General features: G+C 56.2%; 1 protein-coding gene across 1 annotated transcript in view; it reads right to left on the bottom strand.

Annotated features, from left to right (window-relative positions):
- PCNT (pericentrin) overlaps window positions 1–19,095 on the bottom strand; it is a 95,547-nt gene that overhangs the window by 66,136 nt on the left and 10,316 nt on the right. Inside the window, 17 exon segments of the mRNA XM_065875935.1 lie at window positions 3,483–4,005; window positions 5,283–5,734; window positions 6,443–6,648; window positions 6,856–7,000; window positions 7,208–7,278; window positions 7,429–7,585; window positions 7,828–8,021; window positions 8,288–8,361; window positions 8,817–8,874; window positions 9,665–9,787; window positions 9,888–9,968; window positions 12,175–12,299; window positions 12,396–12,636; window positions 14,095–14,206; window positions 16,133–16,269; window positions 16,718–16,892; window positions 17,807–17,862. Of these exon segments, the coding sequence (XP_065732007.1) occupies window positions 3,483–4,005; window positions 5,283–5,734; window positions 6,443–6,648; window positions 6,856–7,000; window positions 7,208–7,278; window positions 7,429–7,585; window positions 7,828–8,021; window positions 8,288–8,361; window positions 8,817–8,874; window positions 9,665–9,787; window positions 9,888–9,968; window positions 12,175–12,299; window positions 12,396–12,636; window positions 14,095–14,206; window positions 16,133–16,269; window positions 16,718–16,892; window positions 17,807–17,862 (2,930 nt within the window).

Genomic DNA, 19,095 nt, shown 5'->3' with positions numbered 1-19,095 from the left:
AAACCTAGCGAATGCCAGGCCTTATTTTACGGTTCAAAATGAGCTATTAACACGTCCTTTTGAAAAGCCCCACAGAAAAAGTACCTACAAAAATTTATAGCCTCAATAAGTTTGTACATATGCTTCACAAAAAACACCAGTTATCCTTACCCCCAGGAAGACCAGAAGATGCGGAGACACAAGTATTTCAAATCTAAGAACACCAAGGCAGAAGGGCCTCAGGGGCATCCAGCCAAGTGTCCTCAGATGGACTCCAGAGGCTTTTCAAGCCCTGCGAGGATGGTGTGCAGAATTCCGTGCGTACACACGTCTGCACGTGTGCTACGCGTGTGCACTACACACATGCAGGGCGGGCAGGCGGGGCAGTGACATCACGTGGGGCCTGGCTGCATGGCGTCCGCACACACCTCTGCCATCCTGTGTCAATGCAAAGGGCACTGAGGGGTGTGAGCCCCACACGGGTCATGAGAACCCGGGCCAGGTCCCAGCCTCCATGGCAGCCCCGCGTATTCCAACTGCTTTGTTAGACTCCACTGTAACCTCGACCTCGCAATTCGACACGTTGCTTATAAACGTGGTGATGCGCAAAGTTAAAAATCCAAAGAAGTGGGAATTCCCTGGCGGTCCAGTGGTTAGGACTCAGCACTTTCACTGCCTGGCCCCGGGTTCAATCCCTGGTCAGGGAACTAAGATCCTGCAAGCCGCCCAGAGGAACCAAAAAAAAAAGAAAAAAATCTAAAGAAGAGCCCATAGCGTGTGCCGATCCCTATGAGCAGCTGCCGGGGGTGGTTGTTCTGCGTGGACACACGTCACCCACACACCCAAGCAGCCCGCCTGCTCCATCCTCCTCCACAGCCACTGCCTCCTCCAGCCTCCCCTGGGTCCAGAGGCACAGGCCCTCTCCCTGGCCCCAGCAGACCCCCGACACCGCCCGCCCCCGGGCTCCCCGCGAGCCTCGGTCAACCGCCTCCACCAAACGGCCCCCATGGGACACATCCGGGCACTTTGCTGCTGCCCTGCCCTCCCGGGGCCCTGCCCTCGGTCAGGTCCTTACTGCCCACCTGACCTCCGAGATCCTAGTGACACTGTGTGGCAGGGCCACGGGCACCTCGGCAACAACTGCCCTGAAGAGGTGTGCAGGACGGGGTCCCTGGCAGCAAAACCCTCCCGGGCGCGCTGCCCTGGAGCCCCAGTCTGGGCACCGCTCTGGGCCCGGGCCGCCACTGAGCAGAGCGCAGGCGAGAGGAGCGCAACACGTGGCACGCGCTCCACAGGGGACGCACCGTGGGCCATGCAGGGCACAGGGCGCGGGGCCATGAGTCCCGGACGGAGGGGCCATCCCAGAAGGAAGGGCTCATGGAGAAAACGATTTGACGAAAGAGAGGCAAGAGTGGGAGTTTCCAGGTGGGGGACAAGGCCAAGTTCAGAGGAGGTCACAGCCAGGGTGTTCCAGAAGCTGCCAGGCAGCAGGTGTCCGGCGCCAGGCCAGAGGGCGCTTGGGCGGAGTCTGTGCAGGGCTGTGCCCCCGGGTTGCACCATGGGCCCCAGGGTTTGGGGTGCAGCACGGGATGCAGAGGACATGGAGCTCCTGGTGCCCCCTGAGAGACCCCACCCCTGCTGAGCACAGGCCCCGGGCCCTCCTGGCAGGTGTGAGGCCTGCCCAGCGTCCACCCCACTGCGGGCCTCACGTATACCCGAGGGCTCTGGTCACGAGGAGAAGCCTCAGGAGGCCCAGCGGTTTTGCTGATGTCACCGGCATCCCTGTGGGGGCCAGAGCCTGACCCCCAGGCCATCCCTGAAGCCACCGCTGCCCAGAAGGAACCTGTGGGGCCCCCTCCTGCGGAGCCTCCTGCACCTGCTTCTCGGCCACGTGCCCGGCCCTGAGCTCCTGCACGGCTGCTTTTGGCTGCTGCCCCAGGGGCAGGCCCTCAGCAGGCCACACCAGCTCCACCTGCAGAGAGCGAGTCCACAGGGCCCTGACTCCCACACACACCTCCCACCTGCAAGATGGGAAACACTCCACGTGCTTCCTACAAGTGCGTTTTACACTAATAAAATTAAGCCATGGTTTAAAATACATAGCTTTCTCATGTAAAAAATGCGTACTTCTTCCTCTTGATATTCTTTTAGAACTTCATCTTCTTCAAACCCTATAATCCCAGGGAATCTAATTTAAATCCACAGGCTGGGAACAAGCCCCCTTCCCCACACATCCATCTGCATGGGAGGAAACTGAAGCTGACACTGAGAGCTCATTGGACTGGCCTGGGGGTACCACAGCGCTCCAAATTCACACCAAAAGGACACCTCCCAGGGAGGAGTTGTGACACCTGCCCTGCGGCCTGAATTCAAGGACAGGCCAGAGGCTCATGACCCCAGGTGGAATGTGCTCAGCCCTCGGGTAATTTGTTCAATATCTCGCCTGCAGGGACTTCCCTGGTGGTCCAGTAGCTAAGACTCCATGCTCCCAAAGCAGGGTGCCAAGGTTCAATCCCTGGTCAGGGAACTAGATCCCACATGCCGCAACAGTTCTCACGCCGCAACTAACGATCCCGCACACGGCAACAAATATCCCGCGTGCTGCAACCAAGACCCAGTGCAGCCAAATAAAGAAACATTTCTTTAAAAAAAGGAAAAGATTTCGCACGCAGACCACACAGGACAGGCAGAGCCGGAGCATAAAATGAAGCCACCACGCCTCTCAGCACTAGGCTGCCTTTTTCCTTCCATCCTTAAACAAGCTAAACCAGGAGCAAAGGAGCTTAAAACCCCCCTGGGAACATCTCATAAAGCACGTCTCAGTCACGAGCGAAGGTTCTACCTGGCCCTTGTGTTCTCACAAGGCTGAGATTTCCTGCTTTGTAATTTTGAATATCTACTTCTTAAATACGTGACAGAAGTATGAAGGCGCCAGAACAGGATCATTCCTGAGTGCCTGGCGCGCACACCTGGCCCAGTGGGCCCAGAGCAGCCCGTCCCCACACTGAATTCCCGCTACGTGATGATGTTCTAGCCAAATAAATGCATCCTATTCGCGACGTACAAGTGCCATGGGTCTGCAGATGAGGAAACGGGAGCGCTGGCCAGGGCAATGGGGCCGTCTCCAGAAGCTCCTTTCATACTACCGCTGAAAGCACCTGCCAAGGGGACAGTTGCTGCTCTTGACACAGGACAGAAGGTTTAATCTCACAGAAATCGGTAGAGGCCCCAAGGAGCGCTCTGAACCCTTTGAAATCTCACAGGGAACGCTGTGCGCAGGCACAGGCGCACGTTTTTCCAGGATCAGAGATCCAAAGCCTTCACCAAGGAGCCTGGGACCAAAAAACGCGTAAAACTCACTGTTCTGTACCCGCCTCACCAGGAAACCCACCGCTGTCCCTGGGATGGACACACACACACACACACACACACACACGTGCAGCTGACACACATGGGCAACAGAAGACACCAGTCCTGGGGAAGGGCAAAGCCCCGCACCTCACCTGGCGAGCTCCGCACAGCCAGGAGGCTCTCACACCCTCCACGTGCTCTGTGTTCTCTCCCGCTCTCAGGCCGTTCTCTGTGGACTGGGGCTCTTCATTGTGTTTCAGCTTCAGCTTCTCTAACACCCAAGTCAAGACCATGTGGTGAGAAGCATCCTCTTTCTGTAGTTGCTCCTCCAGGCCCAGCAAGGTCTGCATCTCAGACAGGTAACGCGACTCCAAAGCGTCCAGGCGTGACGCATGTCTGGTCTCCAAAGCACTGATTTCCGCAGCGTGTTTTGTCTGCAGCTCAGCCACGCGGGCTTCTGAGAGAGCCCACCACTCTCGCTCCAAAGAAGCCCTCAGCGCATCCACCTCAGCCTGGTGCCGGGTCTCCAGCTCCGCCGTCAAGGACAGGACGTGCTGCCGGTGTCCCTCCTGGAGCAGCTGGAGCTCGCGGGCGTGCTTCTCCCGGGCCTCCCTCAGGAAGGTGTCTTGCTCTGCAGCGAATTTCTCTGTGATTTCTCGACGTTCTTCTAAAAACCTGAGGAGACAAGCCAAGTGAACATGGAGAGCCAGCGTGCAGCCACAAAAGCATCAAGCTCACATTCCTCACAGGAGACACCACTTTCTACTGGTGAGACCATCGTGCCCAGATCTTCCCTGCTCTTTCCACCTCCCGGGGCTGCAGGTGGTCTGAGCCCCACTGCCAGCCGTGAGCGGAGAGCCAAGGGGCCCACGAAGCCAGAGGAGCTCGGACGCCAGAGCCCAGGCGTCCCCGGTCACAGACTGAAGTACAGGACGCCCAGCAAGAAACCACACACACATTTCCACAGACACCACAGGGAAGCAGGTGTGACCGCTCCTTGGGAAGGAGAGGACCTCAACAGGGAAGGGGCAGTGGCATCGTTCACAGGAGCCAACAGGGCTGCAAAGAGCATTCAAAAGACCCCCAAAACCCCTTCGGGGTGAATTAGGGGCATGAATTAAATGAGTTGCAGGTGACACTGGCTAGCAAACACAGAAGCAGGGAGACGCCCCTCTAACTGAAGCACCCAGCACCCCAGCAGGGAAGAATCTCTACAGGGCACCCATTACACATTAGCACCACATGGTACGTTCAGGTGAGTGACAAGAGCTGGGATGGGATTCAGGTACTAACTGTGGACCAGACACCACGAAAGCCTTTCCACTGATCAGCCCATGCAGGAGGGCGCTAAGGCCTCATGAGTGTGTCCACCGTGCCTGCGTCCTTCCAGCTCACACAGTGGGTCAGGATTTGAACTCAGTTCTCAGACCCCAGAGCAGAAGCTCTTGCACCTGCCTCATGACGCTGGGGAGCAGCTGCCGCATGAGAAGCAGCAAAACCAACAGTAGCTCCGGTGACACCAGGGCTCACCAACACCCCTGGTCACTACAGCCCAGATGTGCAAAGAGGCAGCAAACCAAATCACACTCTAAATCTACTTAAAGCTTCAGAGAAGTACGTACATAGTTCAGAAAAACTATTTTTTTTTAAAAATCTGTTTGAGTTTAAAATACACAAGAAACTTCAGAAATGAACCACACGTCCTTATGATAAATGAGGCTGAAGTTCTGCTACTGAAACCGTAAACCGTGCAAAGAACACAAATGACTGTCACAGATGCATGCAGGGCAGCGTGGATCACGGGACAGGGGCTCCACAGGAAGGACGGGGGTGCTGCTGCTGCCAGCAGGTCCCGCAGCCCCAAGAGCCACGCGTGCCCTCCTGGGGACCGGCCTCACCCAGGCAGGCGGGCGGCTCCGTACTGAACAGGCGGCCACAGGAACGTCACCCACCTGCTCTGGGCCAGCTGCAGCTGGAGAGCACAGTCCTCCTTCAGATGGTCCCGGTCCGTGGGGGCCAGACCACCGCCCAGCTCCCGGCCACACTGGCTGCACTGCAGAGACTCGTCCCCCAAGAGCCCCAGCTCCAGCTGCCTCAGGCGGCCCTGCTGCTCCATCAGCGACCCCTCCAGGTCCAGGATCTGGGCTGCCTGCTGGTCCTGCAGCTGCCTCATTTCGGCTTCTCGAAGCTCAAACCTGTGCATCATGGACAGCTTCTCGGACTCGGCCTGCTCCCGCAGCTCGAGGAGCAGCTGCGTCGGCCTCTCTTCGGCCCCTCTCCTCGGGTCCTCACTCGTGACTTCCCACTCGGTCTCTCTCTCGCTGAGTTCTCGTCTCATTAGCTCAAGCTTCTCCTTAGCGCTCTTCAGTGCTTCCTGGTGGGCTTCAACTAAAGTACATTTCACCTGCAGAAAGCACAATTTTATTTAAGAAGGAGGAAATTAAATGAAAAGATCACTGGCAGCAACGACCCAAATCCATCTCTGAAGATGGAGAAGTTCCACAACATACAAGCACTAGTTCCATATCACACTGAACAGAGCAATGGCAATGTTTCTTATCCTGATGGGAATAAAGGAGCCTAAAATGCACAAATATAAGACTATTTGCTTAAGTAAAACGTGTGTGCATCCCGGCACCTGGCCCCGACTGTTACCTCTGGGGCTGGCAGGTCTGGACACACACGCAAAGGGGAGCTCCTCTGCGGTGCCAAGACCAGCACAGGGGATCAGACACGTACGGGGCCTCCCATCAAGGGAAGGCCAACCCCGCAGACAAAGGAACCACCACCAGCCAGGACGGAGCCACAGGAGAGCAGCAAACAGCGCCAGGCCAAGTCTCTGGACTTGCACAATGAACGTTCCAGGTTCTACAAGGGACCCCTCGGAGGACTCCGGCCAGTTGCCCTGAGCACTGGAGGCCCCTGTAAGGAGCACACTCGGGCCCCAGCTCAGGTGGCATCCCAACCCAACCCCGAGGAAGGCACCCAGCAAGCAAACACTGCTCCAGGTGGAGGGCGTGGTGGACCTAGGGGGCTTGCGCTGACCCTGACCGGTTAACACGGGGTCCCGGTGGACGCGGGAAGTGCAGAGTGGTGAGGTGTTTCAACTTACTTGCTCCAAGTCCTCTTTTAGGCGGATTTCGTGCTGCAATTTCTCGTGTAAATTTCTATTTTCTACTTTTAAGAGGTCGATTTCTTTCTTGAGCTCCGTCAGAAGAAGCAGGAGATGAGCCTTGTGCATGGTTTCCAGACCCAAGTCTCCGGCTGCCCCCTCCAAGGCCGTGCTGTGTGCACACAGGAGGGGCACCCGGGCGAGCTCTGCAGGGGACCAGGGGGCAGGACCGTCAGGCTGACCCGCAACTCAGACTAGACACCTACCTTCAGAAGCCTCAGACAACTGCACGAAGATCCTGAAACTCCCCGTGTGGGCTTGGTGTCAGAAGTGGACATGACACACCCATCTTCAGCCAAGTGGTCACTGAGCCCCAGGGCCAGACGAGCAGGCCCGTGCTGAGCGGCCCACACCTCCTTCCGCCTGGGTACCGGGTGACCTGGCACCCCCAGAGCTCCTCTGGCCAGAGCCCATCACCGTCCCAGGCTCGATGAAGAGCCAAGCGTGGCCAAGGCACCGGTTGGCAGGAATGTGCCGAGCAGCGGCCGTGGGGCACCCCTCACACAGGAAGGAGAACAGGGAGGGCAAGACGCCAGCAGGCGTGACCCAGCTCTCTGGGCCGCATTCTTCCCCTGGCGGGGACCCTGAGCCGCCGGCCCTCACGGTGGGACCCTCTGCCTTGCCCCCCCAGCTCTACGCAGGACCCACCCTCTCCTGGGCTTGTGTCCAGGGCCGGCCTTACGTCTGTTCTCCTGGGTCCCTGACCATCCCCGGGGATGACCACAGCTTCTCCGTCCCCGTGACCCCGGGCAGGCCCTCTCCTGACACGCCCAGGCCTGCTCAACCCCCGAGGAAGGGCCCACGGCGCCCACACTGCAAAGTGAACGGCCAGTGTGTGCAGGTGGCTCTCGTGGGAATCAGTCACCGCCCAGAACGTCCCCTGCAGGCCAGACTCCCGGCGACCCAGCGGCACTGAAGGCACGCACCTGGGCCGGGCTCTTCCGAAGGCCCCACATGCTGCTCCCCTTCCAACACCTGGGTCCCCGCGAGGCCCGCCTCCTGCTGGACTTCCTGGGAGGACTTCCCCGCTGCTAGTTGGCGCTGGTGGTCTCCTTCTAGCTGTGTGTGCAACCCCAGGCTCTCCTTTGGGAAATCACAGAGAAAACCTTCTAATGACTCTGTCAGCCTCGTTCCTGAATCCCTGCCTCCCAGGGAACCCCCCAGGGGACCCACCCTCACGGAACCTCCCACGGAGCCTCGCCACGCATGGGCACGCCGCCTGCTGCCCCATGTCTCGCTTCCAGCAGGGAGGCGGGCCTACTCCACCGACGCCAAGCTGTGGGCACTGAGTCCCCCACCGGACCCCCGTCCCTAGCCCTCCGCACCCCGGGCCAGGCCTCCGGGACCAGCCACACGGCCAGGGCCTTGGTGCAAGGCGCCCTGCTCCACCTGCGGCTCCCGGGTTTCTCCTCACGCCCTGCCCTGCGCTTCCCATCCAGAGCCGGGTGCTGGGCCTGCCCCCCGAGGACGACGCTCTGGAGTGCAGGGTCCGAGAGGCTCGAGGCAGTGTCAACGTTTCCTGTGCCCTCAAGACGCAACCAGTCACCCCATCTTCCTCAAAATCACAGAGAGGCCACGGCAGCCTGAATGTCCAGCTCTCAATAAGCTTGAGTTATCTTTTAAGTCAAGACTGGAGTCCTCATACGGTCACAGGAGAAAACGACTTGACTGACGGGTGGACTCGAGCGCCCCCAACACAACTTGGCTTACAAGGGTCAGGCTTCCCAGCAAGTCGGACGAGAGCGACTCGCCATCCCGGGAAAGAAAAGGGGGCCAGCACCTCACCCCCACCAGGCAGCAGCCAGTTGCAGACGACAAAAGCAAAGATAAACACAGGGAAATCCTGCTGTGCCTGGAGCCTGGGGACGGGGCAGGAGCCGAGAGCAAGGGGCTCCCGGCCCCTGAGCAAAGGGCAGAAACGTGGCCGCGACAGCCACACAAGCCAAAGGACACTCAGCCTCAGGGACAACCAAACGGTTGCAGCCAGAGAGACACTGGCCAGGGGTCGGCGCCGACCAGAGGGGCGTGGGGGTTCCCAAACCCACCTGGGGGAGCTCCACCAGGCACCCTCAGTCAACATGGCGCGCCAACACGCCAAATATACGCCACGCACGCGCACACACCGCACATGCCATGCGCCACACACGCGCCCACACACGGGACTTCTGCTTAAACACATGTATACTCTATCGTTTTTATATTCCCTCAGATGATAGGAGACATAATTTAATTCATAAAACCTATGAGGAGAAGAAACAGTGAAAGAGGTAATCAGTAAGCCAAAGGTGACCAACTGCTGGAAGACGGGAATCACGGATGCTCACAGAGGTTGAACGGGGAGCCGCCTGAGAGCTGCCCAGACACCCGGGAGGCTGGGAAACGGGTACAGGGGGCATAGAGGTGACTGCACGACCCCCAGGGGCTGTGGACCAGGGAGACTGGCGTGGGGACCCCACTGTGCTCCTCCTCTCAGGGACCCCAGCAGGAGGCTGGTAGAGACCAATGGCCTCAGGAGGGGAAGCCACCCCCCAGCCCCCAGGTGGAGCCTGCCTGGTCAGACAGCCCCCCAAGACCCCACGGTGCCTCACGCTTCGTGACGGCACAGCCTCAGGTCACCAACCAAAGCACGGACCACAGACGCCCCACACAACACAGAGACGCAGACGCACGGAGACGCGGCAGGAACTACACGGAGCCTCAAGAGGCCTCTTAACACCAACGGCCGCCTTCGGGGAGGAGACCAAAGACACCCCGTCCCTGACACTGAGCAGAGGACACAGGAAAGAACACAGAACAAGAAGGCAAAGCCCCAGAAATTAAGAATGACAATGGAAATAAGATAGCCAACTGCAGAATTAGAGGAGAGGGCAGAAAAAAATCCCACCCCCCCCAAAAAAAAGCCTAAAGCAACATAAAAAGAGAAATGAGAATTGAAGGAAACCGGTGGTTCCAGCCTGGAGGTGCAGTGTGAAGCTCGCGGGAGTGTCAGAGAGAGAACAAACCACACGGAGGAACAGCTGTCCGAACACGCTGAACAGCTGCTTAAGACTTCCCAGAAGTGGAGACAGAGTCAAGGCCCTGCCTGTTCCTGGTGTGAAAAGTGGACACAAGCTGCCATCTCAGGACTCCCTGGAGCGCGGCCGGGGGCCCAGCCATGCCGACAGTGCGGCACCTCCACCGCCAGCGCCAGGGGCAGGAGGACAGGGGAGCCACTGGCTCCTCGGAGCTCTGCATCAGAACAGGCGCAGAAGGCTTCCACTGTCACAGAGAGCTGTGTGAACACCGCTGCCCACAAAGGTTAGAGATGCCAGAAACAAACGGCATGGAGGCCGTTCAACGAAGAGAAACGTAAAGGCCAATAAAAAGATGCCCAGCACGCACTCACCCCAGCGCTTCACTCTCCAGTCATCAACACGCACGACGCAGGCGGTTGGGGAGCTCGTGGAGAGCGGCAGTGTGACCGCGCCTGCATGGGATGCAGGCAGGACCCGACCTGCCAGCCACCCGCCTCCAAGTCATGCCATGAACCTCGGGTTGTTGTTTTAAACAAGCAGACACAATGCAGCCTGTGGAGTCACCAGAGACACAAAAGCAAGCCTCCCTCTGCTTGTCAGTGTCACAGAAGGAAGCTTTTGTGAAAAGGATGGAAATTCAGATTTGATAACATAAAGACAGTCCAGTTCCCCACTAAAGATTAATGAAACACAACCTTTCTCAATGTTTATGGAGACGCTCATATACCTCAACAGCAAAAAAAAAAAAACACCTGATTAAATAAAAAACAGGCAGAAGACCGAACAGATACTTTTCCAAAGAAGACACGCAGATGGCCGACAGGCACATGCAAAGGTGCTTAACATCAGTAATCCTCGGAGAAATGCACATCAAAACCATGAGATCCCCCTCACACCTGTCAGAATGGCTAGTATTAAAAACCAACAAATAACAAAGGTTGGCTAGGATGTGGAGAGAAGGGAACCCTCGTGCACTGTTGGCGGGAAAGTAAACTGGTGCAGCCGCTATGGAGAACAGTATGGAGGTTCCTCAAAAAATTAAAAATAGAACATCATCAAAAAATGCTGGAGAGGGTATGGAGAGAAAGGAACCCTCTTGCACTGTTGGTGGGAATGCAAACTGATAGAGCCACTATGGAGAACAGTATGGAGGTTCCTTAAAAAACTAAAAATAGAACTACCATATGACCCAGCAATTCCACTACTGGGCATATATCCTGAGAAAACCATAATTCGAAAAGAGTCATGTACCACAATGTTCACTGCAGCACTATTTACAATAGCCAGGACGTGGAAGCAACCTAAGTGTCCATCGATAGATGAATGGATAAAGAAGACGTGGCACATATATATACTGGAATATTACTCAGCCATAAAAACAAACGAAATTGAGTTATTTGCAGAGAGGTGGGTGGACCTAGAGACTGTCATACAGAATGAAGTCAGAAAAACAAACACCATATGCTAACACATACATATGGAATCAAAAAAAAAATGGTTCTGAAGAACCTAGGGGCAGGACAAGAATAAAGACACAGACCTACTAGAGAATGGACTTGAGGACATGGAGAGGGGGAAGGGTAAGCTGGGACGAAGTGAGAGAGTGGCATGGACATATATACACTACCAAACGTAAAATAGATAGCTAGTGGGAAGCATAGCACAGGGAGACCAGCTCTGTGCTTTGTGACCACCTAGAGGGGAAGGATAGGGAAGGTGGGAGGGAGACGCAAGAGGGAGGAGATATGGGGATATATACATATACATATAGCTGATTCACTTTGTTACACAGCAGAAAGTAACAGAGCATTGTAAAGCAATTATACTCCAATAAAGATGTTAAAAAACAAAAAGAACTACCATATGATCCAGCAATTCCACTCCTGGGTATTTAACCAAAGAAAACAAAAACACTAATTGGAAAAGACACACGCACCCCAACGTTCACAGCAGACCCTATTTACAACAGTCAAGATATGGAAGCAACCTAAATGTCCACCAACAGATGAATGGATAAAGAAAATGTGGCACACACACACGTACGTACATACACACAACGGAAACAGTACTCAGCCATAAAAAAGAAGGAAATCTTGCTATTTGTGACAACATGGATGGACCTTGAGGGTGTTATGCTAAGTGAAATAAGTCAGATTGAGAAAGACAAATACTGTCTGATCTCACTTCTATGTGGAATCTAAAAAACCTGCCTCATGGAGAACAGACTGGTGGTTGCCAGGGGTGGGAGAGGGGCTGTGGGCAAAATGGATGAAGGGGTCAAAAGACGCACACTTCTAGTTTGAGGATAAAAAGTCCTGGGGTGTCGTGTAGAGCACAGGACTACAGTTAACAATGCTGTATTGTGTCTCTACAGGCTGCTAACAGAGTGGGTCTTAAAAGTTCTCAGTGCAAGGAAAAAACTCTACCTCTGTGTGGTGGTAGACGTTACCCGGACTGACCCTTCACAGCACACCCAGGCATCCAGTCATCATGTCATAATGTCCTGTGGCAGCTAGACCTCAAAACAAAACAACAGTGTCCCATCACCTCGTGCTGCTCCAGCTGAAGGCCGAGTTGATCAAGACGGTCTCTTCCTTCTTCTTCAGGCGTCTCTTCTGAACAGGCACTGGATGAATTGAGAAACTGTGCTGTAACGACCTGACACGGGTGCCCCTCCACCGAACTCCGCTGTCCCTGGGATCCCGCTTCTGTGCCGAGGACAGGATGACCGCCGGCAAGGGGGCGCAGCGGGGCTGGCGCCCACCCACCCCGGCAGCACGGCGCTGTCCGCAGCCTGCGCACAGGTCAGACCGGTGCCCAGCTTTAATGTCATCTTGTCTAGACCCCAATCATAAACGTGTTCTCCTGCGCTGCTTTACCTGATTCCCTCAGCCTCCGGCGGGGAGCTGTCCTTCCCGCCCTGCAGCCGCTGCTGTAACAGGGTCAGGTCCTCCTGGTGGCCCCTCTCAGCCTCCCTCAACTTCTCTTCAGAAGAGATTCTCAGCTGTTCCAGTTGAGCCTCGTGCCTGGTTCTCTCCTGCTGCTGCTGCTCTAAGGCCCGCGCCAGGTGTTCTAGCCCCTCCACGTGAGACACTTGGGCCAGGAGCTGCTCGGGTAACTCTTTACAGGATGAAAGTAAGCCATCATCTCAAAATGAAACACTTAGGGGAAATCAGAAGCTAGTTAAGAGCCTGCAGTGTGGTGCTGGGGGCAGAACTGTAAAAGGTCCCCCCATCCCAGAACCCCTGAATGGACCCTCCAGGGCTTATGCTACATGGCACAGGGGGCCTCGCACAGGGAGACCACCCAGGCGGCCTCAGTAAACCCCAGAGCCCTGAGGGCAGAGAGCTTTCTCAGGCCAGCACAGACGTCAGGCGGATTGGAAGTGTGAGAAGCACTCCACGTGTTGCGGGGGCCCTGAAGACGAGAGGGCCGCGTGGCGAGGAACGGGGGCAGCCCCTGGGCCGACAGCCAGCAAGGAAATGGGACCTCGGTCCTACAAGCACAGGGACGGGACCCTGCCGACCGAGGGAGCCGGGCCAAGGCCCAGCCCAACGTCTGGACTTCAGCTGTGGGTGACCCTGGGTGGTTTCAGGCTGCTGAGTTGGTGGTATTTTGTTAACGGCAACAGAACAGTAATGCAGACTGTAAGAGAACTGTCAGCCTCACAGTTCTGACCCAGAGGGTGCTGCCAGCCAGTCCACCAGAGCTAGTTATTAGCTTTCAAGTAACAGGGATGGAAACAGGTCACTATCCCAAATCAACGTTCCCCATGAGGGTCCTTAAACGCACGGGGGAGGGTGCAGTGGAAGGCGCACACGCTGAAACTGTGTGTGAGAGCACGCCTGAAGCCCACCCACAGGTCAGTCCGCCAGCTCCGCCTGCAGCTGCCCGGAGCCTGACTGGGGTGGGGACGGGAGGCCTATCCACCCACCCAGACCGTCAGGTGTTACTGCGGGTCCCTTCTCATAACTCTGCTCTTTGCTCCTCAGCAACACAAGGGCAGACCCTACAGTTCCAGGCCTGTCTGGAGAGACAAGCCCACGTCTCTCTGCCCCATGTCTTGTGACCTCCTCCCTCTGAAGGTGCCACTGGAGAGCAGAGACCCCTCTGACTTGGGGTCTTGTGAGGGGGAGACCCAGGTGAGCTGCCCTCAGTAAACGTGGCATCACCCTCCCAAACCAGAGCTCAGGCCCCCAGGAGCCTGACAACACCTGACGCAGGTGAGCTCACAGGACCCAGGAGGCAGTGTACACCCACGACCCGAATGCCCACTGAGAACTGCGTTTCGACAGCGCTCAACCAAGCCCCAGCGTGAGCCCAGTCGCACACGTGAACGGTGCGTGTCCACACGAGGACACAGGCTGCCAGAGTCATTGCTCACCAACGCGCCTACGAGGAAGCCAAGGCTGCCACCAGCAGCTCTGCACCGTGAAGCCGCAGACCTCAAAATTCACAGAAGTTTACTAAGCCACCTTCTTGGGCCTGCAAAACCGTTAGGTCCTAGCTCGGGGCTTCAGCAGGGGGAGCTCAGCCCTAGCCGCTGGGAACCTGGATTCTGAACGCGAGGCTCCTCACCACTCGGCTCTTGCCTGCTGGACCTTGCAGACTCCAGCTGGGCCCCCAGGCGCCGGATCTCCTCCTGTGACTGGGCCTGCAGCTCCGTGTACGAGGCGCGCAGGTTCTCCAACTGGAAGAGAAGGCGATGGTGTGGGAGCCCGACCAAGACCCAGGCCCGAGGCAGTGCCGGTGATACCCGTGCAGCACCCGATGGGCGCCAGGTGAACACGCGCAGTCTCAGCTCAAGCCCACCCACCTCCAGGAGGCCCCGAGAGCGGACCAGAGGAACCCGCGGCCACCGCGGCCTCTCCTGTGGACGCCTCCCAGGCCTCGGCCTCGTTCCCAGCAGAGACCTGTCCCCCTACTTTGTCAGGGGGGGTGGATGGGCCCCCTCCATCTGTGACCACGGGCTCCCTCACCCTCGTGTGGCCTGTGTGGTTTTCTCCACGTTCCCTGGTCAACCTTCCCGGGAAGCGACTCTTTCAGGGATGAACAGAGCTTGCACACCAAGTGTGTGCTGAGTGCCAGCCGGCCCTGCACCACCAGAGCTGAGAGTGGCTCCACCTGCCCTCCCGGGGCCTGGGTCAGGGTGGCCACCCAGCACCCCAAGTCACAAGCACAGGGCCGAGCGCTTCCGGGGGAGCGTGGGCGGTGCTGGCCTGTGGCTGCTCTGCTGCCTTGTGGAACGGGCCTCTCCTCACCCAGGGCACAGGGCGGAAGGTGACCTCCGGCCACCTCTCTCCCTGGATGAGGGACAGCCCGCAGGGCCCCGCCTGGCCCTGGTCCTGCCCGGCCAAGCTGGCCTGTGTCTGGAGGAGAGCGGGGAGAAGCAGGTGCGAGAGCTGCAGACGCGGCCCCTCCTGGGCTCCACGACTCTCCTCCCTGCAAACCCACACACGGGCCTCGGCTAACTCCGTCTTCCAGTTATTTCCTTTCTAATTCCTTGAACCAGTGCTTGGGGCATTGCCTGACTCTTGGTCTTGGTGATAAAGGCCCTTCAGGTCCTTGAGTGAGATCTGGCCACATCACCCACATTTCGGTATGTAAAGTTCCAACGGAAAAGAGTTCTGAATACGTGAGCCACAGAAATGTTTCTTGCTAACTTCTTGTTTATTGAGTCAAGGTCAGAGCATGTGCCCTTGCACCCCTAATGGCTGGAGCCTGTAGACATCCCAGGGGCACTCGTCAAGGGCACGAATTCTCCAGGTGTAGGACTGAACACCATCATTAAGTCAAAGTCACAGACTCTGTATCCTGACATGGCTCCCTACCATATCCACCAAATACTGAGGGTCTCTTTAAAGAGGGGCTTAAAGTATGGAGGGCCCTCAAAAACTAAAAATACAACTACCATATGACCCAGCAACCCCACTCCTGGGTATATATCTGAAAAAATGAAAACACCAATTCGCAAAGATACATGCAGCCAATGCTCATAGCAGCACTATTTACAACTGCCAAGACAGGAAGCAAGCGAAGCATCCGCTGACAGACGAACGGATAAAGAAGATACGGTGCATATGTACAATGGAACACGACTCAGCCACAGAAAAGGACTGCTGCCATCTGCAGCAGCACGGGTAGGCCCGGAGATTACCACACTAAGTGAAGTTAAGTCAGAGAAAGACAAATACCGTATGATATCACTTATATGTGGACTCTGAAAAACAGAACAAATGAATGTGTACACAAAACAGAAAAAGTCACAGTCATAAAGAACAAACTAGTGGTTACCACTGGGGAGAGGGATGGGGAGAGAGGTGAGTTAGGGGTAGGAAATTAACAGGTACAAACTACTGTGTATAAAATAAGCTACAAGAATACACCGTACGGCACAGGGAATACAGCCAATATTTTATAATGAAGTACAATCTTTAAAAATTGTGAATCACTATGTTGTCCATCTAAAACGTACATAATATTGTAAATGAACTATACCTCGATTTAGAAATAAACACAAACATACACATATTAGGGCTTAAGCTTTAGGCAACAACAGAGCGTGAAAGGACCCCAATCCGAGATCTCCCCCAGCCCCCTCGTACAAGGCCTCTACCTCAAGCTGCTTTTCCTTTTCCTTTTCTCTGAATTTCAGCTCCAGGTCTTCCACGTACTGGCAGTGTTCCAACTGCAGGTCCGCGCGTAACTTGCTCAGGGCCGCCTCGTGCTGAGCCTCCTGAGTCTGAAGGGAAACTGGAGACGGGCACGGGCCTCACTCAGCTTGTGACAACACAGCGTCCTCCTCCTCAGTAGGGGCGGCTGCAGGCACGGTGGGCCCCCCAGGCTCTTCCAGACCCCGTTCTCAGGACTCTGCTCTCTTCGGGGAGGAAGGGAAGGGAAGCCACAGGCCAGCAGACAGCATCTACTGACCACTGGGCCCCACCGTGTAACAGAAAGGGAACAATCACAAACTACTTTTTCAGTAGCAATTTAGTAGAAGAACAAAAGATTTTGTTTGTTTGCAAAAGATTTCTCTGAAATGAAGGTTTCGGAAGGTTTAGGGAACCTGAGATGCCTGTGACCAACGAGGAGGTACCCCAAGGCTGACTCTCCTGCCAGCCAGTCACATGGCATTTTTTCTGGGATGACACACGAAAACTCAGTCCCCTTCCAAACTTGCTCATTTTAATGAGAGACTCACATTCAGCCTGATTTTTGTCTTGAAAAACCTTCTCCAACTCAGCCTTCTGTTCTGCCAATTCTTTCTTAAACTGGTTTTGTAAATTCTCCAGTTCTGACCGATGCCTTTCCGATAATTCTCGGCGTAGCTTTTCTAAGCTCAAATCTCTCTCGGATTCCCAGTCTTGCTTCAGGGTCTAATTTAAATAAGGAAAAAGTAGATGATGGCCAACAGTTTATTACTGCGGTAACAAAATTTCAACTGCGCATTCGAAAACCGTCACCCCCGCCCAGACCAGACTGCGAGTACAGGACACAGCTCGGGATGTCCAGTCACACAGGAACAGCAGCACCTGCAGGCAAACAGCCCAGGACACGAGCACCAGGACCACCTGCCAGAAACAGAACTGGTCGCTGAGCAAAAGCACAGGAACTCGGCCGGCAAGACAGGCATTCGTCCCCCACGCAAGACCCGGGCACTACAGCGACACCGTCGAGCTCTGACGGGGTCAGGCTCTGTCCCAGGCGCCCTAAGAAACGAGTCCCCTCTGTCCAGCTCAGAGGGCAGGGGCTGGGGCACAAGGCCATCCTCCACCCACCGCCTGTCCAGAGTGGCCAGGGCACAGCTCTCCCCTCAGCCTGACGTCACACATCCCCTAACACTACACACTTCCTCGGCCATCACTAGCGCCAACGGCCCTTCTACAAGCGTAGCCTTGAGAAAGGGATGGGTCACAAGAGTCACGCTCATCCCACCCCTCCACCCCCCGTGGTTCCCCGAGGCCCATACACGTCACTTGATCTCCAACTCTGTGGCGTCCACATCTCCCGTCCGTGAGGACCAAGGTCTGTGTCCCAAGCACAGCCAGGGCCGCGCCACAGGGCTGCTCAGAACCAGATGGGAGGAAAGAGACTCGCATCACACCAGGCAACACAAAAGCCCACAACCAGCTGCTGTGATGAATTCACATTGCGCAGAGAAAGCAGCCCATCATGCTTCACCCCCGCGACTCCAGCTCTGACTGCATTTTGTTAGAATCAAGGGGCGGGGTCCCGGGTGGGGATGAGGGAAATACCGCGTACACGGAATGAATTTTCTTATCCTGTGTACCTCTATCATCTGGGCATTTTTCTCCATTTCTGATTGTAGCTTCTCCTTCAGGTCAGCTGCAAGAGAAACATAAAAAGTCGCTCAGATCACCGCAGCTCAGACTTTTCCACAATCTGATCCCCCAGGAAACGAGAAGGCTCCCGGCACCTCTGGCCGCTCCACCGAACACTTGCCGACATTAACAGGACAGGACACGTCTGTGAGAAACAAGCAGGTGATGATGTCTGGGTTAATTAGCAAATCACACTCATGACTGACAAAGGACGGGTGACGTCCAGCCAGAGCGACAGTCCAGGAGGACCGGGCGAGGCCAACTCTGGGGCTTCACAGATCACTGAGCGCTGAGCCTGCATCATGCTTCTGCTTACAGGGACCTCGGCCCATCCACTCCACACTAGGCCACTGTGCACCCGGGGCCCCGTAGTCCAGGATCCCGCTGAGCCAGCTTCCAGGCTGGGTTTGGACCACAAGTAAATGGAGAGAGGTAAAGACGTTCTAGGTCCCAACAGCTCCCCGCCTGAGAGAAGAAGCACAAGAAAGGAGGTGCTAGGCAGAGGAGGCTGGACCAGCGGGCACGGCCAAGCGTGGGGTTGGGGAGGAATAGCACCAGGTGACAGCCAGCAAGCCCTGGGCGCGAGGAGGGCATGGGGAAGGCGGCCTGAACAACTCCAGAAATCACGCAAAGGCCCAGAAGCCAGCCTCCGATGGTAGGTCCCGCCGGGTCCACAGGGGCCCCACCTGCAGCAGAGCTTCAGGGACCCGACGGCAGGGTGGGCCTCTCGGGGGACCGTTCCCAGGGGTGCACATGGAGGAAACAGCATCGAACAGGCCTAACTAAGGAAGGCATATTTCATATTTTTAAAATTTAACAAAAGCAGGGGAGGATGTGGAACTATCTCCTTGTGTTTGCCTGAATCTAGGTGAAGAAACAGGCAAGGCATCAAAGGACCGACAAGGCTGCTCCTCCAGGTGGGTGGGCCCCCAGGAGAGGGAGACTCTGCAACTGGGGCAGGTCACAGGGAAACGGGCCAGGGTCTCTTCTCCGGGGGAAGAACGTTCTAAGCATGAAAACACGAAAAGCCACCAAAGAGCTGCCTTTAAACACTTTAAGTGGATGAATCATGTGGTACATGAACTACAGCTCAATGAAACTATGTATGACTTTTACAAAAAGTACTAACAGGGCTTCCCTGGTGGCGCAGTGGTTGAGAGTCCGCCTGCCGATGCAGGGGACGCGGGTTCGTGCCCTGGTCCGGGAGGATCCCACATGCCGCGGAGCGGCTGGGCCC

The sequence above is a fragment of the Phocoena phocoena genome, chromosome 4 (assembly GCF_963924675.1).
Source record: "Phocoena phocoena chromosome 4, mPhoPho1.1, whole genome shotgun sequence".
NCBI classification, from domain to species: Eukaryota; Metazoa; Chordata; class Mammalia; order Artiodactyla; family Phocoenidae; genus Phocoena; species Phocoena phocoena.
This window is presented reverse-complemented; position numbering and strand designations above follow the sequence as displayed.